This window comes from Haemaphysalis longicornis, unplaced genomic scaffold (assembly GCF_048455015.1).
Source record: "Haemaphysalis longicornis isolate Haplotype H1 unplaced genomic scaffold, Haemaphysalis longicornis Haplotype H1 scaffold_10, whole genome shotgun sequence".
Taxonomy (NCBI): Eukaryota; Metazoa; Arthropoda; class Arachnida; order Ixodida; family Ixodidae; genus Haemaphysalis; species Haemaphysalis longicornis.
Window position 1 is genome coordinate 4,178,886 of NW_027526204.1, and position 18,973 is coordinate 4,197,858.

General features: G+C 53.3%; 1 protein-coding gene across 6 annotated transcripts in view; it reads right to left on the reverse strand.

Moving 5' to 3' along the window:
* Nucleotides 1-1,473: 1,473 nt before the first annotated feature.
* The window catches only part of Huwe1 (HECT, UBA and WWE domain containing E3 ubiquitin protein ligase 1), a 231,872-nt gene continuing 214,372 nt past the window's right edge, over nt 1,474-18,973 (reverse strand). For all 6 annotated transcript variants that reach the window (XM_077688793.1, XM_077688795.1, XM_077688794.1 and 3 more), the window contains 8 exons: nt 17,204-17,471; nt 15,307-15,630; nt 14,887-15,042; nt 14,555-14,727; nt 5,442-5,822; nt 3,384-3,956; nt 1,999-2,555; nt 1,474-1,917 (listed from right to left, as the gene is read on the reverse strand). In XM_077688793.1, coding sequence (XP_077544919.1) covers nt 1,815-1,917; nt 1,999-2,555; nt 3,384-3,956; nt 5,442-5,822; nt 14,555-14,727; nt 14,887-15,042; nt 15,307-15,630; nt 17,204-17,471 — 2,535 coding nt within the window. In that variant the 3' untranslated portion in view covers nt 1,474-1,814. The remainder of the gene's footprint in view (nt 1,918-1,998; nt 2,556-3,383; nt 3,957-5,441; nt 5,823-14,554; nt 14,728-14,886; nt 15,043-15,306; nt 15,631-17,203; nt 17,472-18,973) is intronic.

The window sequence follows — 18,973 nt, forward strand, 5'->3', positions numbered from 1 at the left end:
AGAAATGCTGCCGTAGGCTGTGGGGAGGACGTGCTTCGCGATTTGATGGACTGTACCCTGTCGAAGCTACACCTGGGCTATGAGGCACGCCGTAGCAGAGGGCTCCAGATTAATTTGGGCCATGCCCCTGACACACGGGAGCGTTTGCTTTGAGGTTCTGCACCAGCTGCATGAAGCACACTGCTCGAGCCAGCGCTACTGTGACTTTCGTCCCCTTAGAATAAAATTAGTTCCCCGATATAATCACAATTTTCCCGTTTTTCTGCACTTCAAAATTTCCGAGAATCGCCAATTTTTCTGGTCGTTAGACAGGGTAATCATGGCCCATGAGGGAAGCCCCATTGATCTTCCCTAGAGCCAATGGCGTGGCCAGTGGCAGGGGGTGGGAAAGGGAGTCTCCAAAGCAGGCACTTGCTGCAGACTGGTGCTGGTGACGGCGACCTGCAACACTAGTGACAGCCGGTCTGCACGTGGCCACCATGCTTGCGAGCTGCAACAGCAGCGGGGCCCAGTGGGCGTGGGGATGCAGCCAGTTTGTTGCTGCCACGCGCACCATCTTGCGTTGGCTTGGGGGCCTCTGCATTTGAGGAGAGGAAGCCAAGGAGCAGCCCCTGCACATGCCAAGAAGCGTCTGGGGTGGCCCCTCCCTGCACGCTGCCAGTATTTCAACCCTACAACCCTCACAATTTCTTCGAGGCAGCCTGTGGCTGACTGAACAGAGGCTGCAACAGTGAAGCACTTTGCGCCAATTTGTACATTGGCTGCAGAGGCTACAGCCAAGTCTTGTGCATGGTCAGCTCGTCGGAAGCTGGAACCGGCAGGTGCCTGGCCGCCTTGCCCTGGGTCGCACTTGCAGCCGCTGCGAGAACCGGCACAAACGGGCTCCAGCAAAGGCACGTTTGGCCAAGCCTTCTGCAAACTCCCTTTCCCCCCTCCGCCTCTGGGGAAACCATCTCCAACTTGGGGGAAACGCTTCTGCTTGTTTGTGCTTCTCTGCTGGAAAACGTGTGGACACTTGTTGTTGAACATACACTGGAGACTATACCGAGACTCGCATGTTAACGAGCCGAGCCAGAACATTACTCTGCCCATTTGAGTTGTCATGTTTTAATCGTGCCACTGTGTTGCTACCTGAACCATTGCTTTTCTCTGCTCACCATGAATTGAACAGTTTCAACGCTACAAAAGAGCCTTGGGCTTTCCACTGTTGCAATGGAGGCAACTCTCCTCCAATCATGACGGTCACACTCGTACACCTTTGTCTCGCAACCAGGCCCACTGCTCACCCCTTTGCTTCTGTTGAACTCTGCTGGACCGCTGTGCCTCCAGCAAGAAGGTAACTCAGCCCTCCAACAGCACTGACAGACAGCATGAACCACAGGACGCCCTCACCGAACTGTCCATGTTGCCAACATGTTTGCCCATTTCGGAATATGTAGAGGATGAAAGAAGCACGCAGCAGACGCCCGCAGGTAAATAGAAAGAGCCAGTATATTTTTCTCCAAGCAATGCGCCACTTCCCTCATCGACACCACGCAAGTTGAAAGCTCGGCCTGCGCCCACTGCACAATGTGGAGGGCAGAAAAAGAAAAGAACGGAGACACACACGCACAGCTCTGACCATGGGACGCTCGTAGTATTTATAAGTATGTATATCAAAACCCCCCAGCCATTACATACAGCCTTCTATAGACACACAGCACACGCCAAGCAGTCACAGATCAAGGGGGGGGGAAGGCCGTCAGGAACAGAGGGCTCTAATACTGTACAAGAGGGACAGAAGGGCCAAACATCCTACACGTCCACAGAAGCACTCAGGCGAAGCCGAAGCCCTCGGTGCACTCCTGGATGGCCTTGAGCAGCATGGTGCGCAGCTTGTCGTAGGTCTCGTACGCCGGCAGGTCCAGCTGGTTGAAGCTGTGGGGGCGAGAGGGAGGGGGGGACAAGGTCAGCACAGCCCAGGCGAACGGGGCCAGCCAGTGGCCAGCCAGCACTCACCAGGTGTGGGCCGAGGGCAGGCGGTCGGTGGAGCGGTCGTCGCGGTGGATCTGGAAGCGCTGGGCGCCGTTCATGCCCTCGAGGGCGGCGAAGCCCTGCAGGGGCACCTTGGAGGTGCCCGTGACGAACTGGAGGAACTTGGCGCGGTCCGCCTGGTCGAGGGAGCGCAGGGCCCGCCAGAACCACTGGATCTGCAGCGAGGTGGCCTGGTACTTGTGGTACTCGGTGTGGGCGCGCAGGTCGTCCACGTCGATGCTGGGCAGGCCCGAGATGAGCAGCTCGAGCTCCTGCTCGTTGAAGATGCCGATGAGCCGCTTGGGGATGATCTCGTAGAAGCCCTCGAGGAAGGCGTTCAGCTGCCGCCGGATGGCCCCCGTCATCTTCTCCTGGCACACGAGGCGCACGTACTCCTGGGTGGTCTCCTCCGTGACGGGGATGTGGCGGCCGCCGGGCTTCAGGTCACGCACCTCCGTCACGCCAAACTCCTGCACCTCCACGCTGAAGGTCAGCTCGTAGCCCAGCGCCCGCACCCCATGCTCCAGCAGGAACACCAGGCCCTGCGGCGGCGCGACAAGGGGATTACATCTTGTGGGAATCGTGGAGAACCGCGACCTGCGATCCCGAGCCAGCGCACGCTTCGGGAGAGACGCTTGTACTGCTTGTACTACTTGTGCGCTGAAACCGGTCCGGCGCTCCGCTGGTTCGTCGGCGTCCCCCGAGAGATGGCGCCACCGATGTGTGCGGGGATAGGCGCGCGGGCGGCGCGAGCGTGCGCGCACGGGAGTCGGGAGAGTCTCGTCGGAGACCCGTCGGGGCGACATCGGCGGAACGCGGCGGTGGTGGATACATGCATCTCAGGTGGGAGCTTTGTTTGTCGCGCGCCGTGAGTGCCTGCCTCCCGTTCGCGGTCACGACCCGGACGGCGTGATTCGTGAACGCCGTCGAGCCTTGTGCTCACATGCTTTGGGATTCCCCAAATAAACGGCTGTGGTTCGGCACTACTGTCTACTGTGTTCTCGTATCGGCGAACCTCGCTGGGCTGCCGTAGCCATGGGAGCCCGCGTGGTTGACACGCCGGGAGCTAGCGTGGGGGCCTACCCCAGAGAGCTGGCAAGGCCCCCGAGGAACCCCTCGTATATGCCACAATCTGGCGCTGGCTCCACTTGTCACGAGGGCGGTAAATCTTGCCCAGTACAGGTGGAGACACCGACCAGAAGAAACGGTTAAAAACCTATCAAAACAAAACAATACATTTCAGTTTTGCTACAGAAGCCCCGTTCACCATCTTTTGTAGCAAAGCTAAAACATCTCGCTTGTTTTTGAAGTTTTTCTTTTGCTCAGTGTCTCCGTTTTTACTGCAAGCCAAGCCGAAACGCCCCACGCACCTGGTAGAAGGCGTAGTCCTCGCTCTCCATGTCGGTGTACTTGACGGGCTTGCCGAGGATGTGCTTGTAGAAGGAGCGCGTGAAGTAGCACTCGAGCAGCTTGTTGTCGTAGACGGCCTTGGCGATGATGCGGCCCACGAACTTGAAGTAGCTCAGGTGGTTGGAGTTGCAGTGCGAGGCCGGGTTGATCATGTAGGTGACACGGTCGCCGGGGGAGGTGGTGAACAGGGCGTACATGGCGTTGAAGATCTCGCGCGAGACGATGGTGTACCACTCGCGCAGCAGGCCCCCCGCGTCCTGGCCCTCCTCGCCCTCAAAGACTATGTAGAAGCGGTTCTTCCACTCCTCGGGGGGCCGGCGGTGCAGCTCGCGGAAGGAGTCCTCGAAGACGTGCTCGCGCCGCACATGCACGGCCAGGTCCTCGCGGCGCGAGCCCTCGTCCAGCCGCTCCAGCTCGTGGCGGAAGTAGCGCCGCTTGACGTCAAAGTCCAGCACCCGCGTGTGGTCCACCAGCACCGCAAAGGGCCCGTCCGCCAGGGGTGTGCTGGACTGCCGCAGGATCTGGTTCAGCACCTGCAGAGAAGGGCCAAAGGGTCGGTGTCCTCCTCTCGCCGTGCAAGGCACCCAGAATATGGTAGTTCCACAAATTGCTACGAATAACTGTCGAAGCAGTATCGGTGTGAGGCTGTGTTGCTCTCTTGAAACACACCGTTGGGCGTTCCCCCGACCTCGTAGTGATTCCAGGAGGAATGACCTCCACCCTTCAGCTGTTGGATGTTGTCCTGAACAAGCCGTTTAGACCGGCTCCGCAAACTGTACAATGTGGATAGCCGGCGACAACGAAGAGACACCTACAGGCCGGCGGCGAAGACCATGCCTCGCGACCTCTTGGCAGTCACTGCCTGACGACATGGTTGCACAAGTGCTTAGGAAGTGCTCTATCACCAATGCACTTGGCGGCACTGAAGATGACAGTGAGAAGCAGTCACCCTCGAACGACTCTGACAGCTCGGACGAGTGACTTCGGCAGGCATAATGAGTGGCAATGGCGGAAGGGCGTCGAATAACCCCTGTCACACGGCAGGATCTAATGACATTTAGAGCAAATGTCATTTGCTCTAAATGACATTAATTCGGCACTACACGAGAATACCGAATGACATTTGAGGCGAATGACATTTAGCGGCTAACTGAGGTCCCGGACCTCAGTTAGTGGCCAAATGAGCCGCCTCGACAGCAGTAGCGCATCCCTAGACAGAAAAATTCAGTAATAAACCAGAGAATATTGTTTCTAAAAACTGTCAGTAAACTTATATTTTCTTCTTTCTGTTGTTGTTCAAATAAAAAAAGATAAACAAGTACTAACAAAAAAAAAAAAAATCTCGTCCCCAGTGCGCGCGCTAGCCGAATCTGGATTTTTTTGCAGACTTGTCTCGGCTTGTGATGTCTACTGATCTCACTTAAATCGGTGGTTTTCTTGTTTTTTATTATAAAAATAATCCTTTGTTACGTTTTTTTTAAGTATTATGTATGAAAACATTATAGATGCGCTTGAAATGTAATTTTTGCGGTTTTGCGAGCTCGCTAATTGTCACCGCTATCACAATCAAATGACATTTGTTTCGCCGTGTCGACGCACGGCCGAGCCGAATGTCATTAACAGCTAATGTCATTCACTTTGAATGACATTAGATTTGCCGTGTGACAGGGGTAGAAAATAAATAGACATTGTGTGGGCACTTCTGTGCCGAATTACTTTTTTTGTCAACTTTTCCCACCTGAAGGTAAGGGGGTTGAACTACATACCGGGTCGACCTATATTTTGGTTTAAACGGCACCTTGCCTGGCTAGTGCAATCGCTATGCGATCACTTCTACTACCCGGCTCATAAAGCCCCTTGGAGCCCGTCCCGTGTCACTGTCTCTTCTTCCGTCCCCGTCTAGTGCGCTTTGTACCATGCCGAAGTCTGCTCCCCAGCTATCCCAAATTTCCGTGTTGAACCGTCTGTCCTGCTCTAGCTGGCCGGGTCGTCTTCAGCGCCCGCGCGCGGCCCCTCACCGTGCGGTGCCTCTCGGCAAAGGCCAGGAACTTGTGGACGTCTGGGTGGAGGGCGTCGGCGGCGGCGGGCCGCTCGGTGCCCGGGGTGCCGCCCCCTCCCCCGCTGCCGTCCTGCTGCTGCTGCTGCTGCTGCTGGGTGGGCAGGGGCGACAGGGGCGCCATCTCCTGGTGGATGTGGGCCAGCTGCGTCTCGCGGCTCTCCGAGCGGTACTCGCGCCGCCGGCCAGCCTCCCCCCGCAACACCCCGGACGAGGTCCCGCCGCTTCCGCCGGCTGTGCTGCTGCCGCCGGCCCCGGGGGCCCCTCCGGCTGCGGGGGCGCTGGCGTGCACCAGGAAGAAGGCCTCCACGGCCGGCTGGAGCACCAGCACCGCGTGCTGGTCCTGCCCAGAGGGGAGAGACAGACAAGTGAGCACCCGTGACCCCACGGAAGCCCTGGAAGGGATTGCAGCAGGGGGACAAGTGAATCGACACTTCCATGCTGCCTGCCATTAGAAACCCAAGTCACTCAATACCGACAAAAATTTCGCAAACTACCAAAAAAAATTTACAAAAGAGTGTACAACTCTCAAACCTCAGCCTCCGTACCACAGCAGTGTTCTCCCAATACATTTTGTGGAAGTGCGTGGAAGTACTCCTCTTTCAGCCGCTGGGAGCAAGTACTTGAGGAAGTGCTCGAGGCGGCTAAACTGCCAAAAACCTTCCACACGTCGCTACACACGGCTTGCGCAGGTGCACGGCTGACGGGGGGCTCCTCCTCCGCCTCTTCCTGATGCAGGTTCTCCTCCAAAGAGGAGCAAAGTTCACCTCTGAGCCACTGCCTCTCACAAGTGTCAAAACACACCGCCTTAACTCTTGGGTCCACTGCAGTGCTAAAGGCAACTTTATGTCCCCAAACCTGCACTTCATTGCATGAACGAGGTTTTTCGCAAACATGGATTCCTCCCCACAACTCTGCGGCTGCTGGGTGAGAAGAAGTTGCATGCAATGCACCAATGGCACTACTTGTGAAAGGGTAGGGTGCTTTTCTGAGCAGCATTCTCTTGCTGCATCATCCATGCACTTCAGGACCGACGTCACTGATGTCATCAGACGCCATTCAGCTGAAGCAAGGTCCTCCAACGTGTCCTGTTCCGACAGGTCCAAGGAAATTGGCCGACGAAGCTTCAAGAGGCGGGAAAGCATTTCATACTCGCTATTCCATCTTGTTGCGACGTCTTGGACAACTTCCAGGGGCTCCCAGGGGTGAGACAGCTGAATCAGATTTGGGAGCAGTTTTTGGAGCAGCGAAATCTCGATTTTGGAGTAAAAGAACCTTGATTAGGAGCAGAATGATGACATTTATTATGTCACCTTAGGAGCCTAAAAATCAAATTTTTGGCAACTCGGGGGGAAGGGGGTGGAGTGCACTTTCTAACGGGTTTTGAACGTACTGAAACAGCCTGAACGTACTGAAACTGAAACGCACTGAAACAGCCTTTCAATGAAGTTTTTTCTACTAGAGTATCACAAGGAGCGAACTGCACTATCTTTTTACAAGCCATTTATAAATTCTTAGGCTCTATGCATAGATAGCATGGAGTTCCGTTGAAAACATCGAATCGAAAAACTAAGCAATCGTAAGGCATTTTCATTATCATGTGAATGCTGAAATTATTATATTTGTAATCCCAGACTCTGCTTTACACACAATTGTAGAGGCATGGCAAAAGTTGCGCAAAGCTAGATGACAATCTTCGCACGCCACCAGCCCATTTCAATCCCCAAGGTGCGTATTCACTACGATCGCAATTTGAATAACGCTGGTATATTTTAACCACTTCCCTCTTGACATTAAATTTCACTTCAGATAGATAAACCATTATTATCGGCCACTATAGGCAGTGGCCATTATCGGCCACTGCTAGAACATTTTGCGGCGATGTAGCCTGCACCGCCACTTCTGCAGTGTCGATCGTCCCATTTCCGCCACTCGCAAGCTCGCTGTCAAAGGCAGCAATAACTCAGCGCTTTATTATGACACCGCAATGAGTCCGAAATTTCACTTCAAGCACGCACCGCGCCTCACACTCGAGGCCGAAACACGGCGAATTTGCGGGCCCCATGTTTTTGATCAACACGACCCCGTTATTCGAGTCACGCAACTTCCCTCAACAGATCAAACGACTAAATGAAAACCCAGCCACCCACATAACCAAAACCACAGTAGAAATCGGCGAAGAGCACTCTGCCTGAACCACGAGCAATGGCTTCGCCCGACGGCCATGTTTTCCAATATTCACCACACCAAGATGGCGGCGCCCAGTAAGTCTTGTTATCAATTTTAGTTTGTAGCCTGAGTACACATGCGTATTTTTTTTTCTACAGGACCTTGCAGTTGTTTTTCATGGGAAAACTAAAAAAAAACCCGACATGGTGACCTTCGAAAAAACTATCTTGGGGACAATTTTATGCGGGTTTTTTATTGAATGATCAATCAATTAAAACCTTTACAAACAGGATCATCTTGGGGGTGCTGGAAAATTATGCCATCAGTAAGTGTTTTCCCCCACTGAAACTGGCGGGAGCGTTAAAATCCTTGGCTCTCAGACTGTTTTGGAGCCGTTTAGCGCAATTTTTGCAATTTTCAAGCTTTTGGAGCAGCCTGGCGCAGAAAAGCAGATTTGTATCAAAAGTGCACAATATGCGCAGCTGTCTCACCCCTGGGCTCCATTCCCATGCTTTCCTGTACACCTCTGAGGCGACTTCTGGCCAGGGAACTGCGCTTGTAGTGTCCCTCTTAATGCTGTGGATGCACAGCTGTTAAGTGTGCGCAAAGCATTGTATGCTTGTCCCTCCTGTTTGCAATGCCACGCCCAGAAAGTTTCTCGCATTGTCAGTGTCAATGAAAACGGGGCAGTCTTGAGGCAGTCCCCATTCCTCAGCCAAATCACGGAGGACGCGCTTCAAGTTTCCGGATGTGTGGCCCTCTGGCATGTGCCGGCATGCTGGGTGGTACTTTCGAGGCCGGAATTCCTCATCGAGCAGGTGGCACGTAAACGAGACGTAGCTGTCTCCAGGCCTCGGCGTCCACCCGTCGGTCGTCACGGAGTAGCATGGGGTGCCATGGCTGAAGTGACGACTGCGGAGCTCACTTGGTATTCGTTCCCTCTCCTTGGCATAGAGCTCCGGCACAACGCTCCGAGAAAACGTTGTCCTCGATGGGACTTTATACTAGTGCACTGTAGCGTGCATCAAAGACAAAAAGCCTGGCTCCTCCACGATTGAGTATGAATGCAAACCAGCGGCGATAAACTGCGCAACCTTCTTGAATAGCACTTTAGTACGCGGAGCGTCACCTTTCAAGGTTGGCTTGAACAAGCTGGAGCTTGCTGCATTTGCGTCGGTCGCCTTTGTGCCGTCGTCTTTTTCGGGCCCGTCGCTTTTTTTGCCCCTTCAGCAGCACGGAGCTTCTCGAAGTTCTTGAATGCATTTGGGTGACGCTTTAGGTGATTGACTAAGGTGGTGGTAGTCCCTGTAGGCGTCTTGAGACGCATCTTGCATGTGCGGCATGTTGCGTCACTGGGCCCGCGATCGAAGAAATCCCATATGGAACTCAATAACGCCCGCTGCGCCAACTCATCCATGGTTCGCCCGTTCAGCCGAGGGCGAAGTCAATCAGAAATGACAGCGAAAGCGCAACCAAAACTCTTAACATCGACCTCACCAGCAACAGAAATACATGCCGTTCACCGACCACATTAGCAGTGGTCTCAACACAAAAGAATACTGCGAGCACAGTGCTGCCTGACTGAAAACTGTCTGTGGCTGATATCAGCCATATTAAGGGGGGACGCGGCTTTCAACTTCGGAAAAATGACCAAAACATCGTTTTTTTGAAACCCGCATATTCGGCTTCTATGTTTCCTATTCTATGCGTCTGCAAAGTTTTTACGCTGAAAAGGGTCGCAAAGTGGCATAAAAAAATACTTTTGTCAGGCGCGGTGACAAACTATCAGCGCAAAAGGGCGAAAAAACGGCAATTTTCGGAGCGCTCTATCTCCGCAACGGTGCCACCGGGCGCGGCCATTTTGATATGGTTAGATCGGCCGAGCGATCGTCTTTCCGGTTCCGCTCGTCTCTTTTATCTTCGTTCATTCACAAACGGCAGAAAAGAAACGACGCACAAACGAAGCTAGAAATAGATGCTGAAGCGCTATTGGTCCTCCGGTCGGGGCACAGAACAGCGACCCTCCTCATTGGATGTCACGGGCGCAATGCAAGATGGCGGCCGCCTGAGCTGCGTAGCGAGCGGATTGAGTTCATTTTCGCCGCTTCGCTCGGCCGAGTTTCTGTTCAATCTGTGGTATTCAACACGCACGTTATCGCGATGGGAATGCCTGAGATCGCGAGCCAGATTACGGGAAGTTGTGTGGCTCGAAAGGAGGAGGTCATCGAACGCTTCGTGGTGCGCGTGACTCTACCGTCGCCAGACCCCGGAGGGTGACGCGGTGTGCGCGCTTGCGATAGCGGTTCGTGAAGTGAACTTTTAGTCGGGTTTGCGATGTTTACACGCTTGGTTATTGCTGTGTTTTGACTGTGGACTCGCTAGCCTTGATAAAGAAACGGTCGACGCGTCAAACGCTGCGGCGCGCACGGCATAGCCGACGCGCATTGGAGCATCACATGACAGGGCAACCGGTTACGATTGAACGCCAGTAGTTGTAATTAATGCCTGCGACGTTAGATTTAATCTTAAAAGCGACCTGACCAGCCATATCAGGTATAATCAAAGTTCGATATGTCGCGGTAAGCGTGCGCTGCGATGCGCGCGAGCCATATCGCCTTTCTTGCGCTACGTTTCCCGTGCACTTGTAATTTTCATGCAAACAGGTTTGAGTTAATAATATAGGAATAAAAATATGCTCTCTGCGTTAAAAATGTACGTTACTGTGGCAGCATTTTACAGTGATTTTTTTTAGGGAAATTATTGATACCATTGCTTAGGGCATACTGGCTGTGCTGCGAGAAATATTGGATGCCTTGAATGTCAGAAGTAGTAAAAAAATATGCTCTTGCATTGAAGTTGGGAGTTATGCAGAATACTCTACCAAGCTTCAAAGTAGCTCATTTTCATCCTTGTGGTATGCAAACTTTTGGCAATGAACAACTGCACGTATGAGTACTAAGTTGCTGTGCCAGGCAAGATAAAACATAAAAAAAGCCAAAAATGTTCAAATTTAAGTAAAAAAAATGCTTAACTTGTTGCCATGGTGACAACACTGCAAAAGGAGGTTGTCCAGTGCGATACAGACAACCAGCTAACCTACTTTGCATTGAAAGCCCATTGAAACCCATCTTCCCCTCCGTTTGGTTTGCAAAGGGATGTACTCTTCACGGAGGAGCTGAAAATGATGTTTTCTGGAAAGAGAAAGGCTGTAAAAGGCACTCCAATTTCAATGCAAGGCCTTCCAGAAGCCCCATGTTCAAAAGGACATGAAAGGCTGCAACCGTGGCGACTTTTGATAAGTGAAACCTATGTTGCAACTTCGGAAGCCGTTTTCTCAAAACAGTTTTTTTTGCCACCTATGTCGCTTGTACCAGGGATTTCTTCGTGACCACTGGGTCTATTTTGATTCCGTTTCTTGCATTACATTCCTTGATGAACAGTTCAGGTCGTGACACTTTTGGTTTTCCAGATTTGTTTTTTGTGACTTTTTTATTCAAATAGTCGTTCACAATCAACATGCCTGTTGCACATTAACCTCTAAAAAAATGAAAACTAAAAAATATTGCTTTGTAAAAAAAAAATTCTAAAACTGTCACGACCTCGCCCATTCATTTGGGAATGCAAAGCACTTCGAACAAGTTTTCTATTGTGTTTTATAAGTCGCTCAAGCTCGGTACAAGCGGAACATAAAGAAAATTTAATAAATAAAAAAGTTATCAAAATATTATCTTGAAATTTTGATGGTGTTATCACAGAAGCATTTCCAGTTGCTGTGCCAATTTTCATCAAAATCCACTCAGAAATAAAAAAGTTGATTTTGAAAGCCACGTCCCCCCTTAAGTGGTTTAAAACGGTTTTCCTTCGAGTTTTTTTATAAACGATTCCCGATGTCAAAAAGTCGACGCTGATGTTATGGTCATATATTCTAGCAAAAAAATAAAAAGAACCGCATGCACGTTTCTTTCTTTAAAAAAAAAAAAAACGTTTTAGCAGCTTTGCAACACATGTTGGCAACATGTGCACAAGCGCTTCCTGTAGAGGACGCCACCTGTTGATTCGAGTAACTGGGAGGTGGCGCCCCACTCCGTATAAAGGCATTGGTGGGCATTAAACGGGGCTTTTTACTGTTCGTGAACTGCGCGTTTTTGGGTCATTCTTCGCGTGCTTCACGCCCACATTCGGCCCGGGCGCCACCTGGGCCACGCGCCACCTGGGCACGTCTCTACACTTCCAAATCTGAATAAATTACGAGTAAAAACCAAACTATGGTGGCAAGCAAACTGTAGTCGAAGCGGTAATAATAATAATACGTGGGTTTCACATCCCAAAACCACGATGTGATTATCAGAGGCACCGGAGTGGGGGGGGCTCGGGTAATTAGTGACAACCTAGCACGCGCATTTCATGGTGTGCAGTAGTTATGTTTTTTTTTCAGAGTAATGGCTATCTGTCGTGGCCCGTACGATGCACGCTTCAAATGGAAATTTATTTTGAACGAGCACGTAAATTATGAAGGTACTGTCCGGCTTGATATTGTGGGGATTGCGGAGCTCCGCCATCTTTCCTATCTCTCTCTTCACGGCGGCGTGCTTCCCCTTCCGGGAGGATGCCCGTGAGAGCAAGGGGGCGCGGCCGAACCCCTCAAGTGACAGGTTTGCCCGGAAGCTCCGGCGGCCTGGTCCGGGATGGTGGACGGAGGTAGGCCCTCTTTGGATACGAACCATCGTCGGGAGCAGCTGTAAGTGCGACTCGCTCCTTTTTGGCCTGTCTTTGTCCGCCCTCGCCCGTTTCTCCCGTCCTGGCTAAGGTGGTCTTGGCGGTGGAGAGCGACGTGCCCGACGTCCCTTTATTGCAGTGCAATAAACGTCGGAGTGGGCGAATTCTGTGTCCTGGGTTCCTTGCTGTTCGCCGCCGCTACGCCAAGTTGGCGATCCGTGGCGGTGTTCAGCGGAGCGGCCGAATCTCGAGGATCGAGCTAGGCCGCCGTAAGAACCCTGGTCCCCACGATATCAATGAATCACCGAGGATGTCGAAACCAACGTTGGTCGAGACCAGTTCGGGAGGAGGTAAGTGTGGGCCAGACTTCAAGTTGCAAGGCCCTTGCCGCGACCGTCACGATGAAATAGCACAGAAATCGGCGAAGTGTGTTCTTTCACGAATAAAGACTGATTTTATTTTCTGCCGTAGGGTCGTGCTTTGCGTTCGCAATTATAATTTTTGCTCGTGAACAGACTTCGAAATACTTCGAAAATATTCGAATTTTTCAAATAGCCCTATGTGATTCGAAAGTTAAACCGAATAGGGTATTACAGTTAAACCTCGTTATAACGAAATTGAAGGGGTGCCGCGATTTGCTCGTTATAGCCAATATTTTGTTATAGCCGTAGCCGACATTTACTGCAAATAATATGCATTGTAGTTGCCTAAAACAAAAAGCGGGCGAAATAGCACCTTGCCGCACGGCGGTAGTCAGTAAAATAAACACATTCCGAAGGTAAAAAGGAAAAGTCACAAACCTACTTTATTGCAGTTCGAAACTCGTATTTCAAACAGACTTGGCTCGAAGAAGTCCGTAATTGGACGTTGATGCACCTTCCTGATGCGAGCGATGGCTCCCTCAGCTGCGGCCGCTACGTTCACGCCATCTTCGCCGCCCACGTGCGCGCCGAAGTAGCGGCGCAGCACGTCCACCGCATCTAGTGCCTCCGACGCCGTCCTTAGCGCTTCCTTTCACGCCACGTGCAACAGCGCTGACGATGGACTCAGTTGCTCACAATTGTGGACAGCGTACTCGTCCACACGTCAAAGTCTCTTGGCACCTTACCACGGAGTGCACCTTACCTTCCCTCGCGCCCGATGCGACGGCTTTTATCATAGCCATCTTCTGTTCAAGCGTGATAGTCTTTCGCTTTCGCTTCCCGCCTGTCGCACTCGCGTTGTTGGAATCACGCGAGCAGTACGATAAAAGATAAGGCTGAAGACTGCCAAAACCCACGCACACACAACTATGCAGCGACGTCGGCGATACGAACAGGGGCTTAGGGGGAGGGGGGGGGGAGAGGAAGGCGATGCATTGGGGCTCTTCTCGGACTCGCCGCGGATAGTCCGCGGGTAGTCCGAGGATTCCCCGAAGCCATAGGGATGCATGTGAAAATCGAACGTCGGACTGCTTCTCGGGGAGCCCGCGGTGAGTCCGAGACTGTATATCGAAGGGCCCCATTGTCTGCATGCCGTGCGCAGTGAGAGGAGGGTGGGAATGGCTTCGCGGGCGCAGCGTCCGCATGGCGCGCCATCCAGCTTTGCGCGCGTAGCGGGAGTTTTGAACTGATAATACAGTTGCCGCGTCGCGCACCATCTCAAATCCGCGTTGCGCAGTTTAAAAATTAGCTCAAAATTTGATTTCTCAACGAAATTTGTTCGTTATATCCCGTAACGGGCAAATTTTACCTTGTTAAAACGAGGTTTTAAATACCTTGGTTTCTATGGGGACTTTCAAGGGGAATTACGATTTGCTCGTTATATCCATTATTTCGTTATAGCCCGTCTCGTTATAACGAGGTTTAACTGTATTCGCTTCGATATTCGAAAGTTTTGAATATTTGCACAACCCTACTACTCACGAGTACTGTGTACTTACTCATGAGTACTCATACTCATGAGTAGTGTACTCATGAGTAGTGTGTACTCACTCATCATCATACTCACTCGTGAGTTTGAGTACGAATGAGTGCAAATGAGTACCTATGCCTGCGGACGATACAGCTTCCAGTGGAAAGTTTGAAATCCCCGTGAGGTGTAACAGCCAGGTGTCCGACGAAGAGAGAGGCTCTACTGCTTTTCCAGCTTTGCACCCCTAGTGCAAGCAGCGCTGATTTTTTTCGTGTCCCCATCCTGCCAGCTGCTCACCTGCGTGTCGGCCAGCTCGAGCAGGCAGTCGCTGAGGGTGCTCCAGAGGGAGTCCAGCCGCAGCTCCTCGCTCAGCGGGGGAGGCTCCTCTGCTCCACCGCTGCCTTCCGCGGTGGCCGTCGGGTGGATCGGGGTGGACGAGCGGGGCGGCGGCCCCCCACTGCCACCGGGGTCTGCGCCGAGGGGGAACAGCAGCTAGAGACAGTGCAGCCAAGCAGCCCCGACGGGGCTGCCGTGTGCGAGGCTCACACGGGCAACCCCCCAGGCACAGCACAGGGATGCGATCATGCAAGGCCAACACGCAGTGCCAAAAATCCCGCCAAGGCGCTCACTCGAGGCTGCCCCGTCGATGTCCATGTGGTTGGCACTGGGCGGCACGGGGCACGGGGCACTGCTTTCTGCCCGTGGCGTGCTGGTGACCACGGAGTCGCTCGACCACGAGAAGGCCAGGGGCTCGCCCGAGGTCGGCAGGTCGCAGGCACCCGACACTGCGGCAAGGCGGCACGTTGGCCATTTTTCTTTTCTCCTTCTACAGGTGTGCACACAAAACTTGAGCTCAGTGAATATGAAAACGGCCAAAATCCACATTTATTGACCGCGAAACAAAAGCACATCTGCCAAAATAAAAACGGCCATACTGCAACATGAGTGCACGCATGCCAGCTGCGAACAGCGACTGGGAGATGTGCCTGAATGGGCAGTCAACAATCCCTCCGCCTTCAAGGGCACCGCCATTCGAGCCACCAACTCACGCCTTCTGCGGGCTGCCTGCTGCTGCTGGCCGGCCCCGGCTGCTGCGGCTGCGGCCGCGCCCAGGGCAGCCTCGCGCAGCTGGATGACCACCTTGAGCACGCGCAGGAAGAAGGCCTGCGAGGACATCTTGGAGGTGAGGGCCCCCATCGAGGGAAGCTGCAGCTCCCGGCCCCCCTTGGGCAGCCGGCCTCCTGCCCCTCCGCCGCCGCCCACACCCAGGGGGCCGCCAACCCCGCTGCCACCCGGGGCCGTGATCACCACCGTCGAGTGGGTGAAGCGGTCCTGGATGGTGCCCGCACGGCCACCCGCCACCGAGGGAACTCCTGGGAGGAGCACACAAAACAGAGGGACAGGTGCTGTACAGGTGCTCCAATACTTGAGCACATCAATTCCAGAAATGCATATCTGAGCCTTCCCGAATATCGCTATCGACCAAAGATTTTGGAGAAGCAGCAAATATCTGCCAAAGTGATGGGTTACATGTGCACCACGCATTCTCGAAAGGGCCCAGCTGCATTGTCCTATAATTATCGACATACTCGCAGATCGCCGTAAGCGCGTGTAGAAGTACACACTGTCGCGCTGAACACCGGCCAGCGTGAGTGACCTCACGGCAGTGGCCATCATACGGGCTAGGTTTAACACCACCCAACCCGCTTCAACCGAATCTTGCCTTTCATTTGTGACCACTGAAGAACAATATAACCAGGTCTTATTTATTGCATGCTAACCCACTTTCACTGTGGGTGAAAACGCGCAGCAAATATACTGTGCCCCGCTCTCCCTACGTACTCCAAAAGCTGCCTACTTGTTCGGGCGGGCAGAACTGCTTCAGCACACGGCGAGTGCAGGGGCAGTGCGCAGATATCTATGGTTTGCACAGCTTAAATCTATTACAGTTCGCGCAACAATGCAACAATGCACTTGCTGTACGAGAAAGCATTGGTGCGAGTCATGTGTGGCTCACCACCATGCCAGAATAACAAAAAGGCAACTGAGGTTTATCCTCCAGCCCTCGCGAGCTAAGCGTGGCTCGTCGTCGCCACGCCAAAATAGAGAAATGCGAGCGAGGTTCACCCTTTAGCACACCTAGGCCAATGCATGCAGGCACCAACAAGAAAGATGCGCTTTCGGTGGCCGAAGGTACGTTATTTCCAAGGCGCAAAGGTTGCACGCAGCCACAGTGCGGAGGGGCCTCCGCAGGGCTCCGAGAGTGCTAGCGTGAATAAAAACAATGGCCGCCATCCTGCCTCCCTGCCCTTAGCAAATGCTGATGGGGGAGAGGGTATGCAATGCTTCTCATCGTCTTGGTGGCAACAGCTCGGTCCTGCCAAGCCTGACGCATGCACTCGGCGCTGTGGGGATATTAATTGGGACTGCGCCCAATTACGCAATCCCCTCTCCCAGAGGGGCAAGGATAGCCCGTAACACCCCATCCCTGTAAGGGGTACGGGTTGACCACGGCCCCGCCCAAGGGCTCGTGGCGGCAGGTGCGTGCTTCAGCCTGGCCCGGGTGCCGGCTCCGCACGCAGCTCGCTCGCTTTGGCTTGAGTGGCCGCCATTTTCTCACCTGTGTGGGGACGGCGAACGTACCCGGAGTCGGATTTGCATGCACCTTCTGGCTTCGTGCTCCCTGCTTGCGCATGAGCTGTTATTGGTTGCTCGGTCAGTCTGGTGGTCGGTTCTGGTCCCATCCGGGGTCCATCGAATCTTACGAATTCTACCAACTGTGTTACATCGAGTTTTAACTGTACTCGCAGACCAGCTAGTAAGCCGAGAGGTCGGTCACCCCTTTCTCCCACACCTCCGTGTTTAACATTCCCCTTTCACGCAAGCGTGTGGCCAGGAACGGCTCCAGCGCTCAGCTGTGCCTCCTGGGGGGCCCCGACGACCGACCTGGCAGGGTGGGCGCAGGGGAGGCGGCGTCGTCGCGCTCGCTCTCCTCGAGGGCCCGGCGCTCGGAGGCGAGCCGGGCGTTGAGGGTGCGCAGCTCGGCCAGCAGGGCCCCGATGGAGGCCTCGACGGTGGCGCCCAGTGCGCGGGCCCCCTCCAGCAGCAGCCGCAGCACCACCTGCCGCGCCGACGGGCAGCCCCGCGACAGGCGCAGCAGCAGCGACGTCGCGTCCTCCAGGCCCTCCTCCGAGCAGGCCTTGGACGTCAGCGTCTGCGGCCAGGGGAGGGGCGAGAGCCAAACGCTGCATCTCCACCCTCGCACACAACAAGCATCAGGGGCGAGGCAGCGGAAGCCCCCGTGCGAGCAGTTTCTCGAGGCTTTGGAGCAGAATAACGACATTTATTATGTCACCTGAGGAGCCTAACAAATCACATTTTTGACAACACAGGGGTAAAGTGCAATTTTTAACCGGTTTTGAGCGTACATAACACTGAAACAGCCTTTCAATAAAGTGTTTCCTACCGGAGTATCACAAGCTACGAACTGCACTACCTTTTTACAAATCATTTTTAAATTCTTGGGCTCTATGCATAGATAATGCAGAGGGCCAATGAACTGAAAAACTAAGCAATCGTAAGGCATTTTTATTATCATGTGGTCACCGAAATTATTATTTTTGTAGTCCCAGACGCGGCTTTACGCACAAGTGCAGAGCTGCGGCAAAAGTTGCGAGGTGACAGTCGTCACACCCCACCAGCCCTCCCATTCCAATCCCCAAGGCCATTACGATCGTAATTTGAGTAACGTCGGTATGTTTAGCCACCTCCCTCTGGGCATTATATTTCACTCGAGATAGATGAACCCTTATTACTAGCGTGCAATAATAGCTTGTCCCGACCCTTCTGCCATGTCAACTGTGCCATTCGCGCTGCTTGCAAGCTCGCTGTCAAAGGCAGCAATAACTCAGCGTTTTATAACGCTGCAATGAGTCCGAAATTTCACTTGAAGCACGCACCGCACCTCACACTCAAGGCCGAAACACGGCGAATTCACGGGCACCACGTTGTTTTTGATGAACTCCCGTCTTTCGAGTCGCGCAACTTCCCGCAACAGATCAAATGTCTGAATGTGTTCAGTGTGTTGAGGGTGTCAGTGACCACAATATGTTGTTGTTTAACCTATCCATTCGTATCCCTACCTGGCAACCTATCAATAAGTACATCAGAGATTACAATAAAGCCAACTCCTCTTTAATTACTGTATTTACTCGCGTAATCCTCGCACTCGCGTAATCCTCGCACTCGCGTAATCCTCGCACCCCTAATGTGAGCCACCAAAACTTGGATTTTTTGGTTCCTCGCATAATCCTCGCACCCCCAACTTTGCAGCGGCGAAAGTTGCCTGCTCACGAAACCCGCATGGTGCACGTGCTCTCCAACGCGCGCCCTCCCCCGCCGCCTCTCGGTTCGGCGGAGAGCGCTGTGTATCCAAGGCCATCCAGGCGCCCTAACAACCTGCATGGCTACTCCCTAACAGGCGCCCTAACACGCTACTCATACACACGGAATAGAAAATTACGCATCGGAAAGAATGTTTTGACACTGTCCTTGAGCCGGTTTCGCGTGCGCGCAACAAGACGATGTTCGCGCAGCCCGCTGTCGTGTTGTCGTGTCGCCGTCGTTGAGTGGCAGCAGTCAGTGAGTCACTCGCGTCAGTGGTGGATAGCTCTCTGCCGTTTTGAGAACTTTTCGATCTCTGTTTTGTGCTTGGTG